The 17,403-nt window shown below is 47.6% G+C and overlaps 1 protein-coding gene across 2 annotated transcripts in view; it reads left to right on the top strand.

The window, feature by feature from the left end:
• Positions 1 to 17,403, top strand: part of LOC117657225 (polyunsaturated fatty acid lipoxygenase ALOX15B-like) — a 48,281-nt gene that overhangs the window by 11,431 nt on the left and 19,447 nt on the right. For both annotated transcript variants that reach the window (XM_060684909.2, XM_060684910.2), the window contains exons 2-6: positions 5,678 to 5,882; positions 9,336 to 9,417; positions 10,570 to 10,692; positions 12,572 to 12,675; positions 13,566 to 13,738. In XM_060684909.2, the coding sequence (XP_060540892.2) occupies positions 5,678 to 5,882; positions 9,336 to 9,417; positions 10,570 to 10,692; positions 12,572 to 12,675; positions 13,566 to 13,738 (687 nt within the window). The remainder of the gene's footprint in view (positions 1 to 5,677; positions 5,883 to 9,335; positions 9,418 to 10,569; positions 10,693 to 12,571; positions 12,676 to 13,565; positions 13,739 to 17,403) is intronic.

Genomic DNA, 17,403 nt, shown 5'->3' with positions numbered 1-17,403 from the left:
AATTATGGATCCCCAGCTCCAATCCTGAGGTTCCTCCTCCAATGGATCCACCAGAATCCAACTGGGGATTTCTTGTCTTGAAGAACCTTCTGAGAACATGACAGTTTGAGGGTGATCTGGACGTTGTGTTAGGACAACTCAGAGTTTGAGCTCTGGTAGTTTGAGGGTGATCTGGGCGTTGTGTTCGGAGAACTATCATAGTTTGATCTCTGGTAGTTTGAGGGCGATGTGGGTGTTGTGTTTGGAGAACTATCATAGTTTGATCTCTGGTAGTTTGAGGGCGATCTGGGCATTGTGTTTGGAGAACTATCATAGTTTGATCTCTGGTAGTTTGACGACGATCTGGGCGTTGTGTTTGGAGAACTATTATAATTTGATCTTTGGTAGTTTGAGGGCGATCTGGGCGTTGTGTTCGGAGAACTATCATAGTTTGATCTCTGGTATTTTGAGGGCGATCTGGGCGCTGTGTTTGGAGTACTATCATAGTTTGATCTCTGGTAGTTTGAGGGCGATCTGGGCATTGTGTTTGGAGAACTATCATAGTTTGATCTCTGGTAGTTTGACGACGATCTGGGCGTTGTGTTTGGAGAACTATTATAATTTGATCTTTGGTAGTTTGAGGGCGATCTGGGCATTGTGTTCGGAGAACTATCATAGTTTGATCTCTGGTAGTTTGAGGGTGATCTGGGCGTTGTGTTTGGAGAACTATCATAGTTTGATCTTTGGTAGTTTGAGGGCGATCTGGGCATTGTGTTTGGAGAACTATCATAGTTTGATCTCTGGTATTTTGAGGGCGATCTGGGCGCTGTGTTTGGAGAACTATCATAGTTTGATCTCTGGTAGTTTGAGGGTGATCTGGGCGTTGTGTTTGGAGAACTATCATAGTTTGATCTCTGGTAGTTTGAGGGCGATCCACCTGTTAGGACAACCATCAGAGTCTGATCTCTTCTCAGCTAGCTTGGGCGAACACATCAAGATCACTTTTCTGTCAACCTCCACGTCACAAATAGGAGGTGGAATTCAGTCGAGCTATCACCAGGAAGGTCTTTGATCTCCTTGGATTCCTTTGATGTGAATCGACATGGAGTCCAAAGGAAAGCGGGGGGGGGGGGGAACACCTGAGAACACCTGTGATGGTGGAACCAAGGACAAAGGGAACGGGTTGGCTCCTCTCCCCTGGAGATGTTGGAGCAGAGCCTGGAACAAGCTCGTAAAGCCAACAATTCCCGGAAAATAAAGCATCAAGTCCTCGAATGTTGGTTGAGAAGGAGCCACGAGATTTAATGCAATCTCTGAAATATGCGGGAGGTGGCAGTCCAATTACTTCTTGAAAAATTCCAAAGATTTCCAAACCGGCAATCTGTTGAGGTTGTGTAGCTCAAGACACTGGATTTTAAGGAGATATAGATAGCTGAAAGTACTGTCTATCCCCCAATATTTCTGCTCCTCTTGTTCATGAGTGACCCTAGGGCAGGTGTCAGCAACCTGGTGGCTCTGGAGCTGCATGTGGCTCTTTGGGCCCTCTGCTGTGGCTCCATGTCAAGTGATCCCACCACTCGCTGGCCCCGCCCCTCCCGGTCACTCCTCGCCTGGCCTGAGAAGGTAAGGGCGACGGCGGGGGATGGAGAAGCGGCCAGGGAAGAGACAGAGAGATACAGAGAGAGAGGGAGAGAGAGATACAGAGAGAGTGGGAGAGAGACAGAGACATAGAGAGATACAGAGAGAGTGGGAGAGAGAGATACAGAGAGAGAGAAGGAGGGAGAGAGATACAGAGAGAGAGGGAGAGAGACATAGAGAGATACAGAGAGAGAGGGAGAGAGAGAGAGACAGAGAGATACAGAGAGAGTGGGAGAGAGAGATACAGAGAGAGAGAAGGAGGGAGAGAGATACAGAGAGAGAGGGAGAGAGACATAGAGAGATACAGAGAGAGAGGGAGAGAGAGAGAGACAGAGAGATACAGAGAGAGAGAAGGGGGAGAGAGATACAGAGAGAGTGGGAGAGAGAGATACAGAGAGAGAGAAGGAGGGAGAGAGATACAGAGAGAGAGGGAGAGAGACATAGAGAGATACAGAGAGAGTGGGAGAGAGAGATACAGAGAGAGAGAAGGGGGAGAGATACAGAGAGAGGGGGAGAGAGAAAGAGACATAGAGATACATAGAGAGAGGGAGAGAGGGGGGAGGGAGGGAGGAGAGAGAGAGAGATGTCAAAAGGGTTTTGTGATTCCCAGTATTTTCTAACAACTGGTTCTCTGCCCTAATGACCTGCTGGGTAGGCGTGGCTAGGGGGGTGTCATGTGACCGGTGGAAGTGAGCGACGTCGAGTTGGCCACACCCACCCAAGTTTTGTGGCTCCCGGTGTTTTCTTTTCTGTGGGAAACGGGTCCAAATGGCTCTTTTGAGTGTTTAAGGTTGCAGACCCCTGCCTTAGGCAACAATTGTTCAATTATCTTCCCTGTGGCTTTCCTGTAGGTGTCACAACATGACTATTGTGTCTCTCGTCTAGTAGAAGAGAGTATTTGTAGCTCAGGGTTGAACTGTGGGGTCCTTGGTGCTCTCTGAGCTGGGTGGCTATCTTGCAGGTGGTTCATGACCCAGCTAGGGGATATAATCAGTACTAGAACGGAGTGGGGTTGAGGGGGAGAGGGAGGAGGAAGACTGTGGGGTCCTTGGTGTTCTTTGAGTTTTGTTGTTTCCTTCCAGATGTTTCATGACCCAACTAGGTAACATCATCAGTGCTAGAAGGGAATGGGATTTGTGGAGAGGAGGAGGAGGAGGACAAGGAGGACGAGGACGTGGAGGAGGAGGAGGAAGACGACTGTGGGGTCCTTGGTGATCTCTGAGCTTAGTTGTTTTCTTACAGACATTCCATGACCCAACTAGGGAACATCATCAGTGCTAGAAGGGAGTGGGGATGGTAGAAGACGATGATGGGGCTAGGGAGCTGAGCATCTTAGCCTAAACCAAATCCCTCAAAAGCTAGAGAATTCCTGGAAGCTTGGCGTTTTTAAACAAGCCAGCCATCAACGGCCACAGAGAGATAAACAACATCTACACCCCATTGAAAAGAGAGAATCCAAAAGCCAAAAAGGAAACAGAAAGACCAAAACTCTTCCTTGCCAGCCGTCAACACCCAGGTGAGCTGAGATTAACCTCAAGATTAATACTACACCCACAAACAAGAAGTAAACAATACACCAATTAAGGAAGTAGGAACTACCAACTCAGACAAACAATCAAACAATAAACCACAGCCTAATGAAGGAACCGCCAACGAACACTCCCTCTAACGCTGACATGAGTGAGCCATTAGTGTATAAACAGAGAGCAAAACCCGATTCCTTTCTAGCACTGATGATGTTACTGTCAGACTGCGGTACTGTCTCAAGATTAAAGGAATCTCCAAACTGCCAATCTTTAAGGAAATCTTTCTTTAATTGAGCTCAGCCACCGGATCATGACTCCGCGCGGACAAGACTGACCTTTTGCCTCCCAATCCCTCCCTTTCCGACCCTCAAGTCTCTGCTTCTCATTGGCTGTCTTCCAAGTCATTCTTCAGACTTCTTTTCCCCGTCATTTCTCAGGAATGTGCCCCCCCCTTATCTCCACGACAACCAGGCTTCAAAGGGATTTTGCAGGCAAAAGTTTCAGAGTTTATCTTTTACTGTCCTCTGCTCTCTCTGTCTATGCCAGCGTTGCAATGCTGACAGTTACCTAGTTGGGTCATGAAATGTCTCCAAGAAAACAGCCAAGTTCAGAGATCACCAAGGACCCCACAGTCCTCCTCCTCCTCTTCCTCCTCCTCCATGCAAATCCCCCTTCCTTCTAGCACTGATGATGTTACCTAGTTGGGTCATGAAACATCTGCAAGAAAATCGCCAAGTGCAGAGAGCACCAAGGACTCGACAGTTGTCGCTAGTCGCGAAGTCGTGTCCGACCCGTCGCGACCCCATGGACCACGTTCCTCCAGGCCTTCTTGTCCTCTACCATCCTCCGGAGTCCATTGAAGCTCACGCCGACTGCTTCGGTGACTCCATCCAGCCGCCTCGTTCTCTGTTGTCCCCTCCTTCTTTTTTTGCCCTCCATCGTTCCCAGCATTAGGCTCTTCCCCAGCGAGTCCTTCCTTCCTTCTCATGGTGGCCAAAGGATTTGAGTTTCATCTTCAGGATCCGGCCTTCTAAAGAGCAGTCAGGGTTGATCTCCTCTAGGACCGACCGGTTGGATCGCTTTGCAGTCCAAGGGATGTGTCTCTTTTACTTCTTTTTCCTTTTCTGAACCTTCTCGTTTGCTTCAGCCTGTCTTCTTAACTCATGTCTTCCAAAGTCCCTGGACCTGACAATCTTGTACGGTAACGCAATGTAGATATTGATTTCCTGGGTGCAGCTGAAGCTGAGTTGGCATCAAAGAATGCGCCCTGAGATTTCCATGGGTTGAGCGAGCCTCCTTCTCCCTGAAAGGGAGTTCACCCCAATTTGAGAAGCGCAACACCACCAAAACACAGAAAGAACAGGCTGTTCCTTGGCACAGGGAGTGTCTTCTCAGCAGCAGGCTCCCAGAAGGACCATGTTCGACCTTCTCAAGATGATGCCCCTGCTGATAAAGACGGGTTGGGACGTCTTGAGGTTGGGAGGGAGGGATTCTTCATATTCTAGAGCAGAGGGTTCCATCTTGGCCACTTGAAGACTTCTGGACTTCAACCCCTGGAGGAGGAGGGGGGAAAGAAGAATGAGAAAGAGGAGGAGAAGAGGGGAGGGGGGAGGAGGAGAAGGGATGAAAGAGGAGGAGGAAGAGGGAGGGAGGAGGAGGATGAGAAGGAGGACAAAGAAAAGAGGGAAGAGGAGGAGAAGGAGGAGAAGGGATGAAAGAGGAGGAGGAAAAGGGGGAGGGGAGGGGGAGAAGGAGGAAGAAAAGGGGGAAGAGGAGGAGAAGGGATGAAAGAGGAGGAGGAAGAGAGGGGGAGGGAGAGGAGGAGGAGAAGGAAGAAAAGAGGGAAGAGGAGAAGGAGGAGAAGGAGAAGGGATGAAAGAGGAGGAGGAAGAGGGGGAGGGGGAGGAGGAGGAGAAGGAGGACGAAGAAAAGAGGGAAGAGGAAGAAAAGAGGGAAGAGGAAGAGAAGGAGGAGAAGGAATGAAAGAGCAGGAGGAAAGGGGGAGGGGAGGGGGAGGAGGAGGAGGAAGAAGAAAAGAGGGAAGAGGAGGAGAAGGAGGAGAAGGAGAAGGTATGAAAGAGGGGAGGGGGAGGAAGGGGAGGAAGGGGAGGAAGAAGAAAAGAGGGAAGAGGAGGAGAAGGAGGAGAAGGAGAAGGTATGAAAGAGGGGGAGGGGAGGGGGAGGAGGAAGAAGCGAGGGGGGAGGAGGAGGAGGAAGAAAAGATGGAAGAGGAAGTGGGAAGAGGAGGAGAAGAGGGAAGAGGAGAAGGAGAAAGAATGAAAGAGGAGGAGGGGGAGGGGGAGGAGGAGGAGAGGGAAGAGGAGGAGGAGGAGGAAAGGAAACAAGGGAAGAGAAGGGAAGGAGCTGGCTGGGGAATTCTGGGAGTTGAAGTCCACGAGTCTTAAAGTGGCCACCCGTGAGCTACAGCGTTGACCGAACCTCCGGCAGGAACACCACGGACCAACCACGCGTAACGTGTCCCCACTCCTCCTCCTCTTGGGATCACGAGCCTTTCTCTTCGCTTCTCCCAACAGGTGGCTGAGGTGGACCTTCCATGCGACCGGGACCTGGGACCCCTCTTGCTGATCCGCCTGCAGAAGGAACCGTATTCTTGTTTCCCCGAGAGCAGCTGGTACTGCGATATCGTCCAGGTGACTAGTCCTCAAGGAGAAGTCTTCCTCTTCCCCTGTTACCAGTGGATCGAGGGTTACTGTACGGTCTCCTACAGAGAAGGAACAGGTGAGTAGGTACAGGAGGTTGGGAGAGGAGTCGTGGATCAGACCTCCCAGAAAACATGAGTGTTTTTTCCGCGCTCACACACCCACCCACCCACCAAATACAGGTAGTCCTGGAACTTACGACCACAGTGGAGCCCAGAGTTTCTGTTGCTAAGGGTGGCTGTCGTTAAGTGAGATTTGCCCCATTTTACGACCTTTCTTGCCACAAGTCGACTCAACTCGGGAACATCACCAGTGCCAGAAGGGATGGGGGCTTGCTCTCAGATTATATACAAGTGGCTTGGTGATGATCATCAGCGCTGATGAGATTCCCTAGTTGGGTCATGAAACGTCTGCCAGAAAACCGCCAAGCTCAGAGAGCACCGAAGACCTCTCAGTCTTCTTCCTCCTCCTCCTCCTCCTCCTCCTTTCTAGCACTGATGATGTTACCTAGTTGGGTAATGAAATGTCTGGAAAAAAATCCGCAAGCTCAGAGAGCACCGAGGACCCCACAGTCGTCGTCGTCCTCCTCCTCCTCCTCCTCCTCCTCCTCCTCCTCCTCCTCCTCCTCCTCCTCCTCCTCCCTTCTAGCACTGATGATGTTACCTAGTTGGGTAATGAAATGTCTGGAAAAAACCCCACAAGCTCAGAGAGTACCGAGGACCCCACAGTCGTTCTCCTCCTCCTCCTCCTCCTCCTCCTCTTCCTCCTCCTCCTCCTCCTCCCTTCTAGCACTGATGATGTTACCTAGTTGGGTCCTGAAACATCGACAACAGGGGTGTCAAACTCGATTTTTCCACGGGCCGGATCAGCGTTCTATCTGTCCTTCGTGGGCCAGTGGCAGGGGAGACGGGGAGGAGTTGGGCGCATGTGCGCGCAGGCCCCATCCCTGCCATCTTGGCTGTCTACTCTGTGCCCGTGTGCGTGCCGGGATGTGTGTGGGACAGGCCGACCCTTCCTGGAGGGCCAGCTGCAGAGCCCCTGCTGCTGGACACCTTCCCCTCCCAGTGGACACACATGCCTGAAAGGCCCCACAGCCTCAGAATTGCCTTCTCGCTGCCCCCACTGCGCCAGCCCTTCGCTTGGATAGCTGGCCGGAAGTTCCATTCTCCAGCCGCTACCCCGCAATTCTCTGCCCAGCTTCTCGAGGAAACGTCAGGTGGGACACGCTGCAGCCGGGCGGAGAGCAGGCCGGGGAGCACGAGAATCGCAGGACAGCAGCTGGAGAATGGAACTTCCGGCCAGCTATCCAGGTGAAGGGCCGGCACGGCGGGGACAGCGAAAAAGCAATTCCGAGGCTGCAGCTGGAACGGCCTCCGCTGCCGGGTGGAGAGCAGGCTGGGGGGGTGGGGTGCGAGAATCGCGGAGCAGCGACTGGAGAGGGGGAACGGGCTGCCGATGACGGCGGCTGCGGCGGCAACTGCATCCCCTGATCCACGAGGAAGAGGAGGAGGCGGTGGTGGTGGCCGATGGGCAGTCTATGGACAGGGAAGCACTGGCCCGCTGCCTCCATGAGCGCACGCTGGGGTGGGGTGGGGTGGGCCAGGCCTGTGTGCGTGTGCGCCCGCTTCCTCCTGCACGCACACACTGGGATAGTGAGGGCCAGGCCGAAGTGACGTGGGCCAGTCCCTTACAATTTGCAGGACGGCCACGAGGGCCGGATTCTACCATGTTGCGGGCTGGATCCGGCCCGTGGACCTTGAGTTTGACACTCCTGATCTACAAGAAAACCACCAAGCTCAGAGAGCACCAAGGACCCCCATAGTCGTCGTCGTCCTCCTCCTCCTCCTCCTCCTCCTCCTCCTCCTCCTCTCCTCCTCCTCCTCCTCCTCCTCCTCCTCCTCCTCTTCCTCCTCCTCTCCACAAATCCCACTCCCTTCTAGCCAGTGTTGGCTTTCATTTAACTCTGCATCCGGTTCGCTCGTGCATGCACAGAGCATATTTGATGACACCCGGGCAGGTGGGCGGAGCCTCCCTCTGCCGCCGCTACCAGTTTTCCTGAACCGGGATGAACTGGTAGCAACCCAGCACTGCTTCCAGCTCCAATAATGTTCCCTAGAGAGCGGCAAGGACCCCTCATTTCGACTCTGAACGGCAACGCTTCTCTCCCATAAGTCCTCCCACATCCTGCCTTTGCCTCTTTCTCCATTATCCTGACTCCTAGGAAGGTCGTTAAGAAGGAAACCAGAAAGCATCCAGTCTCTTAGGGGTGCCCAGCAGTGGTGGGTTCCTCCCGGTTCGGCCCGGTTCGGCCGAGCCAGTAGCGGTGACGATATGACATCACCGAACCGATTCTCTTTGTTCGGGAGCTGGGCCCTCCTGCCCCCCCGTTATTCTTACCTTTTATTTGCCCCCGCCCCCAATCTATTCGCTGCCTCCCGAGTCCCAGCTGATCGGCTAGAAGAAAAAAAACCTGTTTAAACTCTTGCCGCGGGGCTTCAAAGGGCCGCCCTACAGCTGATCAGTGTTAAAAGGCAGTGTTGTGGCTCCGACCCCCGAGCCCATCTTATCAGAGGAAGAAGGCTCCGAACATGAAGGAGAGGAGCCGGCCAGGCCTCCCTCTCCAGGCCCCTCCTCTCTGGCAATGCCTCAGGTGTCTGCCGAGGGAGAGGAGATTGACCAGGAGCCAGGTGTCTCCGATGACAGCGATGAGGGTGATAAGTCGTTCCTGGATCCACGCCAACGAAGGCGAGATAAACGTTTGCAGCAGATGAGGAGGCGTGCCAGGGATTAAGCTGAGTCACTGGACCACATCCCACAGGCTATATAAGAGAGTGTGGTGGCCATTTAGACTCTGTGACGGACAAAGCTAACTTCTGGCTAGTCACTTTGTACAACGCCGAATCTGCTGAAGGTTTCATGTTTGAGCTGGACTGTGTGTATTAGTTGGTGTTATCTGGTGGAGGAACACTCCCTCTTCTTGTAGTAAAGCACTTGGCAGACGGTTATCGTATTGCTGCCAAGTTCCTGATAACGAACCTTGTGTGTGCCAAGTACTTCTTTAACCCCCGGCTGGCTGTCTGTGTGTGTGGGGGGGACGGGGACAGAACAGGCAGTGTGGTGGTAGACCAGTGCCTACAAAAACAAATAGGTAGACCGGTACAGCTCTGCAAGCAGTTAAAAGCCTAGTAGACCAGTACCTCTGCTAAATCCTAAAGAATTGTCACATGACCATCAAACCACGCCCACAAAATAAGCCACGCCCACAGAACCGGTAGTAAAAAAATTTTAGAACCCACCCCTGGTGCCCAGGAACCGGTTCTCAAAAGGGAATTTTGAGAAACCGTTGCTGGAATTCTCCTCCCCCCCTCCCTTTTTTTTTTCTTTTCAATAAATCTTGCTAAAGAAAACTCCGTCAGAATTGCAGGCGCCCTCCTCTTTTTTTGGCTCGTGGCCAAGGAGACACGAAAAGGAGAAAAACTCCCGATTGTTCCTTCTGATTGTTTTTTTTTTTTTCTTCTTTTTTCACGGACAGCTCACATCCCTTCCGACGACACCCACGGCCTTCAGCGGAGGCATCGTCAGGAGGAGATCCAACAGCGGCAGAGAAAATATGGGTGAGTCAGGAAGAGGACGGGGCTGGAAGTCCACCCATCTTCAAGCGGGATGGCTGGGGAATTCTGGGAGTGGAAGTCCACCTATCTTAAAGTATCCTGCCTGGGGAATTCTGGGAGTTGAAGTCCACCCATCTTCAAGCATGCTGGCTAGGGAATTATGGGAAAGGAAGTTCACCCATCTTAAAGCATCATGCCTTGGGAATTCTGGGAGTGGAAGTCCACCCATCTTAAAGTATCCTGCCTGGGGAATTCTGGGAATGAAAGTCCACCCATCTTAAAGCATCATAACTGGGGAATTCTGGGAGTGGAAGTCCACCCATCTTAAAGCATCATGCCTTGGGAATTCTGGGAGTTGAAGTCCACCCTCTTAAAGCATCATAACTGGGGAATTCTGGGAGTGGAAGTCCACCCATCTTCAAGCATGCTGGCTGGGGAATTCTGGGAGTGGAAGTCCACCCATCTTCAAGCATGCTGGCTGGGGAATTCTGGGAGTGGAAGTCCACCCATCTTCAAGCATGCTGGCTGGGGAATTCTGGGAGTTGAAGTCCACCTGCCTTAAAGTGGCCCAGGGTGACAAAACGTGACTAGATCACTTCCAAAATCCCTTCCAATCCCTTCCTCTCTATGACTCCAATTCCTACGACTCCCACCTCCCATACAACCAATTAGAGAGGATGCTGGGAGTTGTAGTTTAGAGCAAGATAGAGGAGAACCTCATTCCTGATCAAGAGGAATATATAGCCTTGCCTTTCCTCAACGGCGCCTTCCCAGGCTCTTGGACTACAACTCCCATCACTCAAAGCCGGGATGGGTGTACTGGATCAATATTTCGGGGAACTGTTTACTGCCCCCCCCCCAAATGGTTGCTGGAGGAAGCAGAGGGAGCTTTATTCTTTCTCTCTCGATTGTTCTTGCAAAATGTATGTACGAAACTATATACAGTATTTTCAATTTTGGCGCTTTGTAGGGATGCGGACTTCAACTCCCAGAATTCCCCAGCCAGCCATGCTTAGCTGGAGAATTCTGGGAGTTGAAGTCCGCACCACCTCAAGCTGCCAAGCACTGTATTAGAGTCTCAGGAGTTTACAAATATAATACAAAAATAAAAATAAAAATACAAAATGCAAAAAACAGGACAATTTCTCCTCACAGGTGGAAGGAATACATACCAGAGGTACCCTGGTGTGCTGATATCGACACCCTGGCCACGATTGAGTACAACATTGAATACTCCTTCCCTAAGACAGCAGCTTTTTTTGGACGGGGGTCGACTGCGTAAGTGTCGGGAACCAGGTTTTTACTAGCAAGCCCCCTGGGCAGGGGGAGCCGAGCAGGGCCAGGCCTTAGGGGAGATCACTGCCAGGGCTGGTTACCGGTGGGGGGGGGGGGCAAAACCCAGGACATCAGTCTTTCCATGCAGCCTCTAAGAATTGGATCCAACTTGGGGGCTATGAGAGAGAGAGAGAGAGAAAGAGAGAGAGAGAGAGAGAGAGAGAGAGAGGGAGAGATTATCGATCTATAAATAGCATAGACAGATAGATGACAGACAGAGAGATGGATGGATGGATGGATAGATAGATAGATAGATAGATAGATAGATAGATAGATAGATAGACAGATGATGGATAGCTGGATGGATGGATGGATGGATGGATGGATAGATGATGGATGGATGGATAGATAGATAGACAGATAATAGATGGATAGATGGATGGATGGATGGATGGATGGATAGATAGATAGATGATGGATGGATGGATAGATGGATGGATAGATAGATAGATAGATAGACAGATAATAGATGGATAGATAGATGGATGGATGGATGGATAGACAGACAGACAGATGATAGATGGATAGATGGATAGATGGATAGATAGATAGATGGATAGACAGATAGATATAGATAAATAGATAGACAGATGATAGATGGATGGATGGCTAGATAGATAGATAGATAGATAGATAGATAGATAGATAGATAGATAGATAGACAGACAGATAATAGATGAGAGATGGATAGATGGATGGATGGATGGATGGATAGATAGATAGACAGACAGACAAACAGATGATAGATGGATAGACAGATAGACAGATAATAAATGGATGGATGGATGGATGGATGGATGGACGGATAGACAGACAGAGAGATAGACAGACAGAAACCCTATTTTCCCGAAAATAAGACCTAACGGAAAAATAAGTCCTAGCGTGATTTTTCAGGATGCTTGTAATATAAGCCCTACCCCCAAAAATAAGCCCCAGTTAAGATTGTCAACCAGGTGGATGCATTTAGTACCGTATTTCCACAAAAATCAGACCTTCGCGGAAAATAAGCCCTAACCTTCAGTCAAATCTTTCTTGTCAGTGCACAACATACGTACGATGAAATTGGTCGAGATCTGTCTTTGGCAGCAAAAAATGAATATAAAACCCTATCTTATTTTCGGGGTAGACAGATAGAGATATTGTGGATAAATATAGATATATAAATGGATAAGATAGGATAGGAAAGGGTAGGATAGGATAGATGATAGACATTGAAAATTAAATGCTCTCTGAAAGTGTCTGTCTCTGTGTGTACAGTTCATTCATCCACTGACCAACCTACTCATCCATCTCTCTATCCCTCCATCATCCATCCATCCATCCATCCATCCATCCATCCATCCATCCATCCATCCACTCACTCATCCATCTATCTGACCAACCCACGCACACATCCTTCCCAGTGATGGGTTTCGAATTTTTTTCCTACCGGTTCTGTGGGTGTGGCTTGGTGGGCGTGGCATGGCTTGGTGGGCGTGGCGGGGAAGGATACTGTAAAATCTCCATTCCCTCCCCACTCCAGGGGAAGGTTACTGCAAAATCCCCATTTCCTCCCGATCAGCTGGGACTCGGGAGGCAGAGAATAGAAGGGGGCAGGGCCAGTCAGAATTTTTACTACCGGTTCTCCGAACTACTCAAAATTTCCGCTACCAGTTCGCCAGAACTGGTCAGAACCTGCTGAAACCCACCTCTGAGCCCTCCCTCCCGCCCGACACCGAATGTCTCCTGAATCAGCCTGTGAGGGATCTCCCTCCCTCCATTCCTTTGGGGTCCTCCTTCCAACCCCAAACGCTCGGTGTCATCTTCTCATTCTCCCCGTCAGCCTACTTGAGGCCAAAATGAAGGGCTTCCTAAACAAACCTTACTCCTGGGAGAAGCTGGAGGACATTCGCAAGATCTTCTGGTTCTACCACACTCCTGTCTCAGGTCAGTGATGGACAAAGGTCTGGTCTTCATCATTTCATAACAATACATTCCCCACTTCCACAACTGGATTCGCCCAAAACAGGTAACACAACTTTGCTCAAGCTGTGTATAGATTGTCTCTGGCAGAAGGTGTGAAGTCTGCACATCTTAAAATACGAAGGCTGGGGAATTCTGGGAGTTGAAGTCCACCCATCTTAAATCAATCTAGTTGGGGAATTCTGGGAGTGGAAGTCCATTCATCTTAAATCAAACTGGTTGGGGAATTCTGGGAGTTGAAGTCCACCCATCTTAAAACACGCTGGATGGGGAATTCTGGGAGTGGAAGTCCACCCATCTTAAATCAAACTGGCTGGGGAATTCTGGGAGTGGAAGTCCACCCAACTTAAAGCATGCTGGATGGGGAATTCTGGGAGTGGAAGTCCACCCATCTTAAAGCATGCTGGATGGGGAATTCTGGGAGTTGAAGTCCGTCCATTTTAAAGCACACTGATTGGGGAATTCTGGGAGTGGAAGTCCACCCAACTTAAAGCATGCTGGATGGGGAATTCTGGGAGTGGAAGTCCACCCAACTTAAAGCATGCTGGATGGGGAATTCTGGGAGTGGAAGTCCACCCAACTTAAAGCACACTGATTGGGGAATTCTGGGAGTTGAAGTCCGTCCATCATAAATCAGGTTGGCTGGGGAATTCTGGGAATTGAAGTCCACACCTTAAAATATGCTGGCTGGGGAATTCTGGGTGCTTAAAGTCCACCCATCAATTATCAAGTTTCGGAAACACTCTTTTAATTAATTCTATGGAAAGAGCTCCTCTGAAAGAGAATATGCTGGTTGGCCATTTTGTACTACACCCTTCATCATCCTGGGCTCCCTCCCTTGTACCTTTCCGCAGAGTTTGTGTTTAAGCACTGGAAGGATGATACCTTCTTTGGCTACCAGTTTCTGAACGGAATCAACCCGATCAAAATCCAGAAATGCACCAAGATTCCGGAAAATTTCCCCGTCACTCAGGAGATGGTGGCAGGAACTTTGGGAAAATATACCACCCTGCAGGAAGAACTGAAGGTGATTCCTTTCCAATCTTTGGGGTCTCTTTTTTTAATTTGGGCAATCAGATCATCTTCATCATAGATTTTTAAGAGAATCAGTCAGTCGCTAAGCGAATCAGACTTTTCCCAGTGACTTTGCTCGTCAAAAGCCTGCTGGGAAGGTCGCAAATGGAGATCACGTGATCTGGGAGATCACATATCATTTAACGACCCCATAATCTCTTGCGGGGTGGAGTTTGGGCAACTGAATGGAGTTAGCAGAGATTTTACTGGCCGGATGCCTTTCCTGTCCCCAATACGGAGTTTTGTTCAGCAGATATATTCTCATTGGGCCCAGAGAGAGAAATATCTGCCTCTACCTAGGATCGAACTGACAGCCTCCTGATTGTGAGGCGAGAGCTCCACTTCTAGGCCATCGCAAACAAAACTCCGCACTGGGGACAGGAAAGGCATCCGGCCAGTAAAAACTCTGCCAGCTCCACTCATTTGGGAAACAAGATGAGTTTATAATATAAATACAAACATACAAAAGAAAACAGTGGGAAAGTAAGGGAGGAAGAAGGGAAGGGAAAAGGGGAAAAAAGAAAGACAAGCCATTGACTTCTGACTTTTGGTGCAGTAGAATAAGATAATAACATCAAACTTCAACTTTTTACTTTTACATAATACTATATACAACAAGCCATTCCTGTAACAACAAACCTATTAATCGCTAAAGACCAAAATCAAAGTTCCATTTTTCCCCCCCACCTCGAGCACAAAGTCCAGAAACGGTTTCCAAGTCCTGTAGAAATAAAACTATTTGCATTTTTTTTTACTTTGATCCAAGAAATCCCTTTAGCCGTCTGCTAACTCCATCGATTTTTGCAGCCGCTCCTCTGTTCTGGGGATCGCAATTGTCCTTCTATTCGTGCGTAAAATTTCCGTACTTTTTGGAGTATAAGGCATACTTTTCCCCCCTTAAAAGAGAGTGGAAATGTTTTTCGGACTATAAGGCTCACTTTTCTTTTTAAAGTTTTTATTTTTAAACAAACATAAAAAACATCACTCCATCGTCAATCCCAAATACAAGCAGCGTGTCGATTGGTTACAAATCTTTCGTGCATCTTCACCATGTTCATATCTTACTATTTATCTGACTTCTCATATTTTCAATCTCATATACATCTATACATAATGTTATTCTCATTAATCATTTATATTAACCATGACGGTTTCTTCCCTCATTTCATACAAAATATTGTCGCGTTTAAATTCGTTTATATTGTAACATTCATTTCATCATCCTAGACCAGTCCAATAATAAGACAGCTTTATATTATATTTTATATAGTTCTACAGTTCTTATATTGTAAAAGTCTCAACCATATTTCATTTCCAAGTTTTTTTAATCTAGCCATGGGTAAAAATAGGTCCCGAATATTATAATATTGTTTACCTTCTTGTTCTCTCATTTCAAATGTCAATTTACTCATTTCTGCACATTCCATGCTTTTCTTAATTACTTCGTTTTGCGTTGGTATTTTCTCATTTTTCCAATGTTAAACAAACACAATTCTAGCTGCTGTTAAAACATTTTATTTATTTATTTATTTATTTTATTAAATTTCTATACCGCCCTACTCCCAAAGGACTCAGGGCGGTGAACAGCCACAGAATAAAACACATAAATACAAAAAATTAAAATAGAATAAAAACGAATTAAATAATTTGGCTGAACAAATTTAAAATACCCCATAATTTAAAAACAAAGTAAAATTTACATTTAAAAAGGGGAGAAGATTTAGGCCAGGCCAGCTTGATGAAATAAAGAAGTCTTAAGTGCGCGGCGGAAGGTGCGCAGATCCGGGATCCTCCGTATCTCCGGGGGGAGCTTGTTCCAGATCGTAGGTGCCCCCACAGAGAAGGCTCTGCCCCTAGGGGCCGCCAGTCGACATTGTTTGGCCGACGGCACCCGGAGGAGCCCCTCTCTATGAGAGCGTACCGGCCAGTGGGAGGCTATTGGTGGCAGATAATCCCGTAGATAACCAGGCCCTAAGCCATGGAGCGCTCTAAAGGTGGTAACCAAAACCTTGAAGCGCACCCGGAAGACCATCGGGAGCCAGTGCAGCTCGCACAGGAGAGATGTTACATGGGAACGCCATGTTGCTCCCATAACCACCCGCGCAGCCGCACTCTGTGCCAGATGGAGCCTCCGAGTGCTCCTCAAGGGGAGCCCCATGTAGAGAGCGTTGCAGTAATCTAGGCGGGAAGTGACAAGGGCATGAGTGACCATGCGTAAGGAGTCCCGATCCAGAAAGGGACGCAACTGGCGGATCAGGCGAACCTGATGAAAAATCCTCCCGGTCACGGCCGTCAAGTGCTCTTCTAAAGACAGCCGTGAATCCAGGAGGACGCCCAAGTTGTGAGCCCTCTCCGTGGGGGCCAGCGATTCACCCCCAATAGTCAGCGATGGCACCAGCTGACTATATCGGGACGTCGGAAACCACAGCCACTCGGTCTTGGATGGGTTGAGCCTGAGCCTGAACATTCACAATCAGATATCTCACTTCTCTATTATATATTTCAGGTACAATCCCCAGTAAAAAAAAATCTCTGGCTTAAGATCTATGTGTTTTTTTGTCATTTTTTCCAACCATGTGTGGATTTTAATCCAGTATCTTTTAGCCTCTGCATAAATCCACCACATATGGTAATATGAACTGAAAGCTTACTGTGGTTGGCAAAATGCCCAGAAGCAATTTGCAGGAAGCTGATAAGATAAGCAAGACAAGACAGGAAGGTATGTGAGCGAAGTTGTTCCCTGCAAATTGCTTCAGTCGGTGTTCTTCCTTAAATAGGCTAAGGGAGTTGCCAATTAGCCCCAAGCCTTACTCTCGAGGAGACCTCCTCCCAAACAAACCATTAATTTTTTTCTGCCTCTTTTTTTTTTTTGAAACCCCATCAAGAGAGGTGGATGGTCAGCTCAGAGACTTGTAACACGTCACAGTAACAAGAGTTGGAAGGGACTTTGGAGGTCATCTAGTCCAGCCCCCTGCAGGAGACCTAGACTAGGGATTCGAACTGCCGAACTGCCGGCCTTTCGGATCGACAAGCTTGGCGTCTTCGCCCCTGAGCCACCTAGCCAGGGCTAACTTCCTGAACTGCTCGCTCTGCTCCAATTGCTAAACATTTTTATTTTATCTTATTTTATTTTATTTTATTTTATTTTATTTTATTATTTTATTTTATTTTATTTTATTTTATTTTATTTTATTTTATTTTATTTTATTATTTTATTTTATTTTATTTTATTATTTTATTTTATTTTATTTATTTTATTTTATTTTATTATTTTATTTTATTATTTTATTTTATTTTATTTTATTTTATTTTATTTTTTATTTTATTTTACTTTATTTTATTTTATTTTATTATTAATTTATTTTATTATTAATTTATTTTATTTTATTATTATTTTATTTTATTTTATTTTATTATTTTATTTTATTATTCTTTTATTTTATTTTATTCTTTTATTTTATTTTATTTTATTTTATTCTTTTATTTTATTTTATTTTATTTTATTCTTTTATTTTATTTTATTTTATTCTTTTATTTTATTTTATTATTTTATTTTATTTTATTTTATTCTTTTATTTTATTTTATTTTATTCTTTTATTTTATTTTATTTTATTTTT

This window comes from Pantherophis guttatus, chromosome 4 (genome assembly GCF_059756535.1).
Source record: "Pantherophis guttatus breed Tessera chromosome 4, ASM5975653v1, whole genome shotgun sequence".
Classification (NCBI taxonomy): domain Eukaryota; kingdom Metazoa; phylum Chordata; class Lepidosauria; order Squamata; family Colubridae; genus Pantherophis; species Pantherophis guttatus.
The sequence above is the reverse complement of the archived record's forward strand: the minus strand, read 5'-3'. Positions and strand labels throughout refer to the sequence as shown.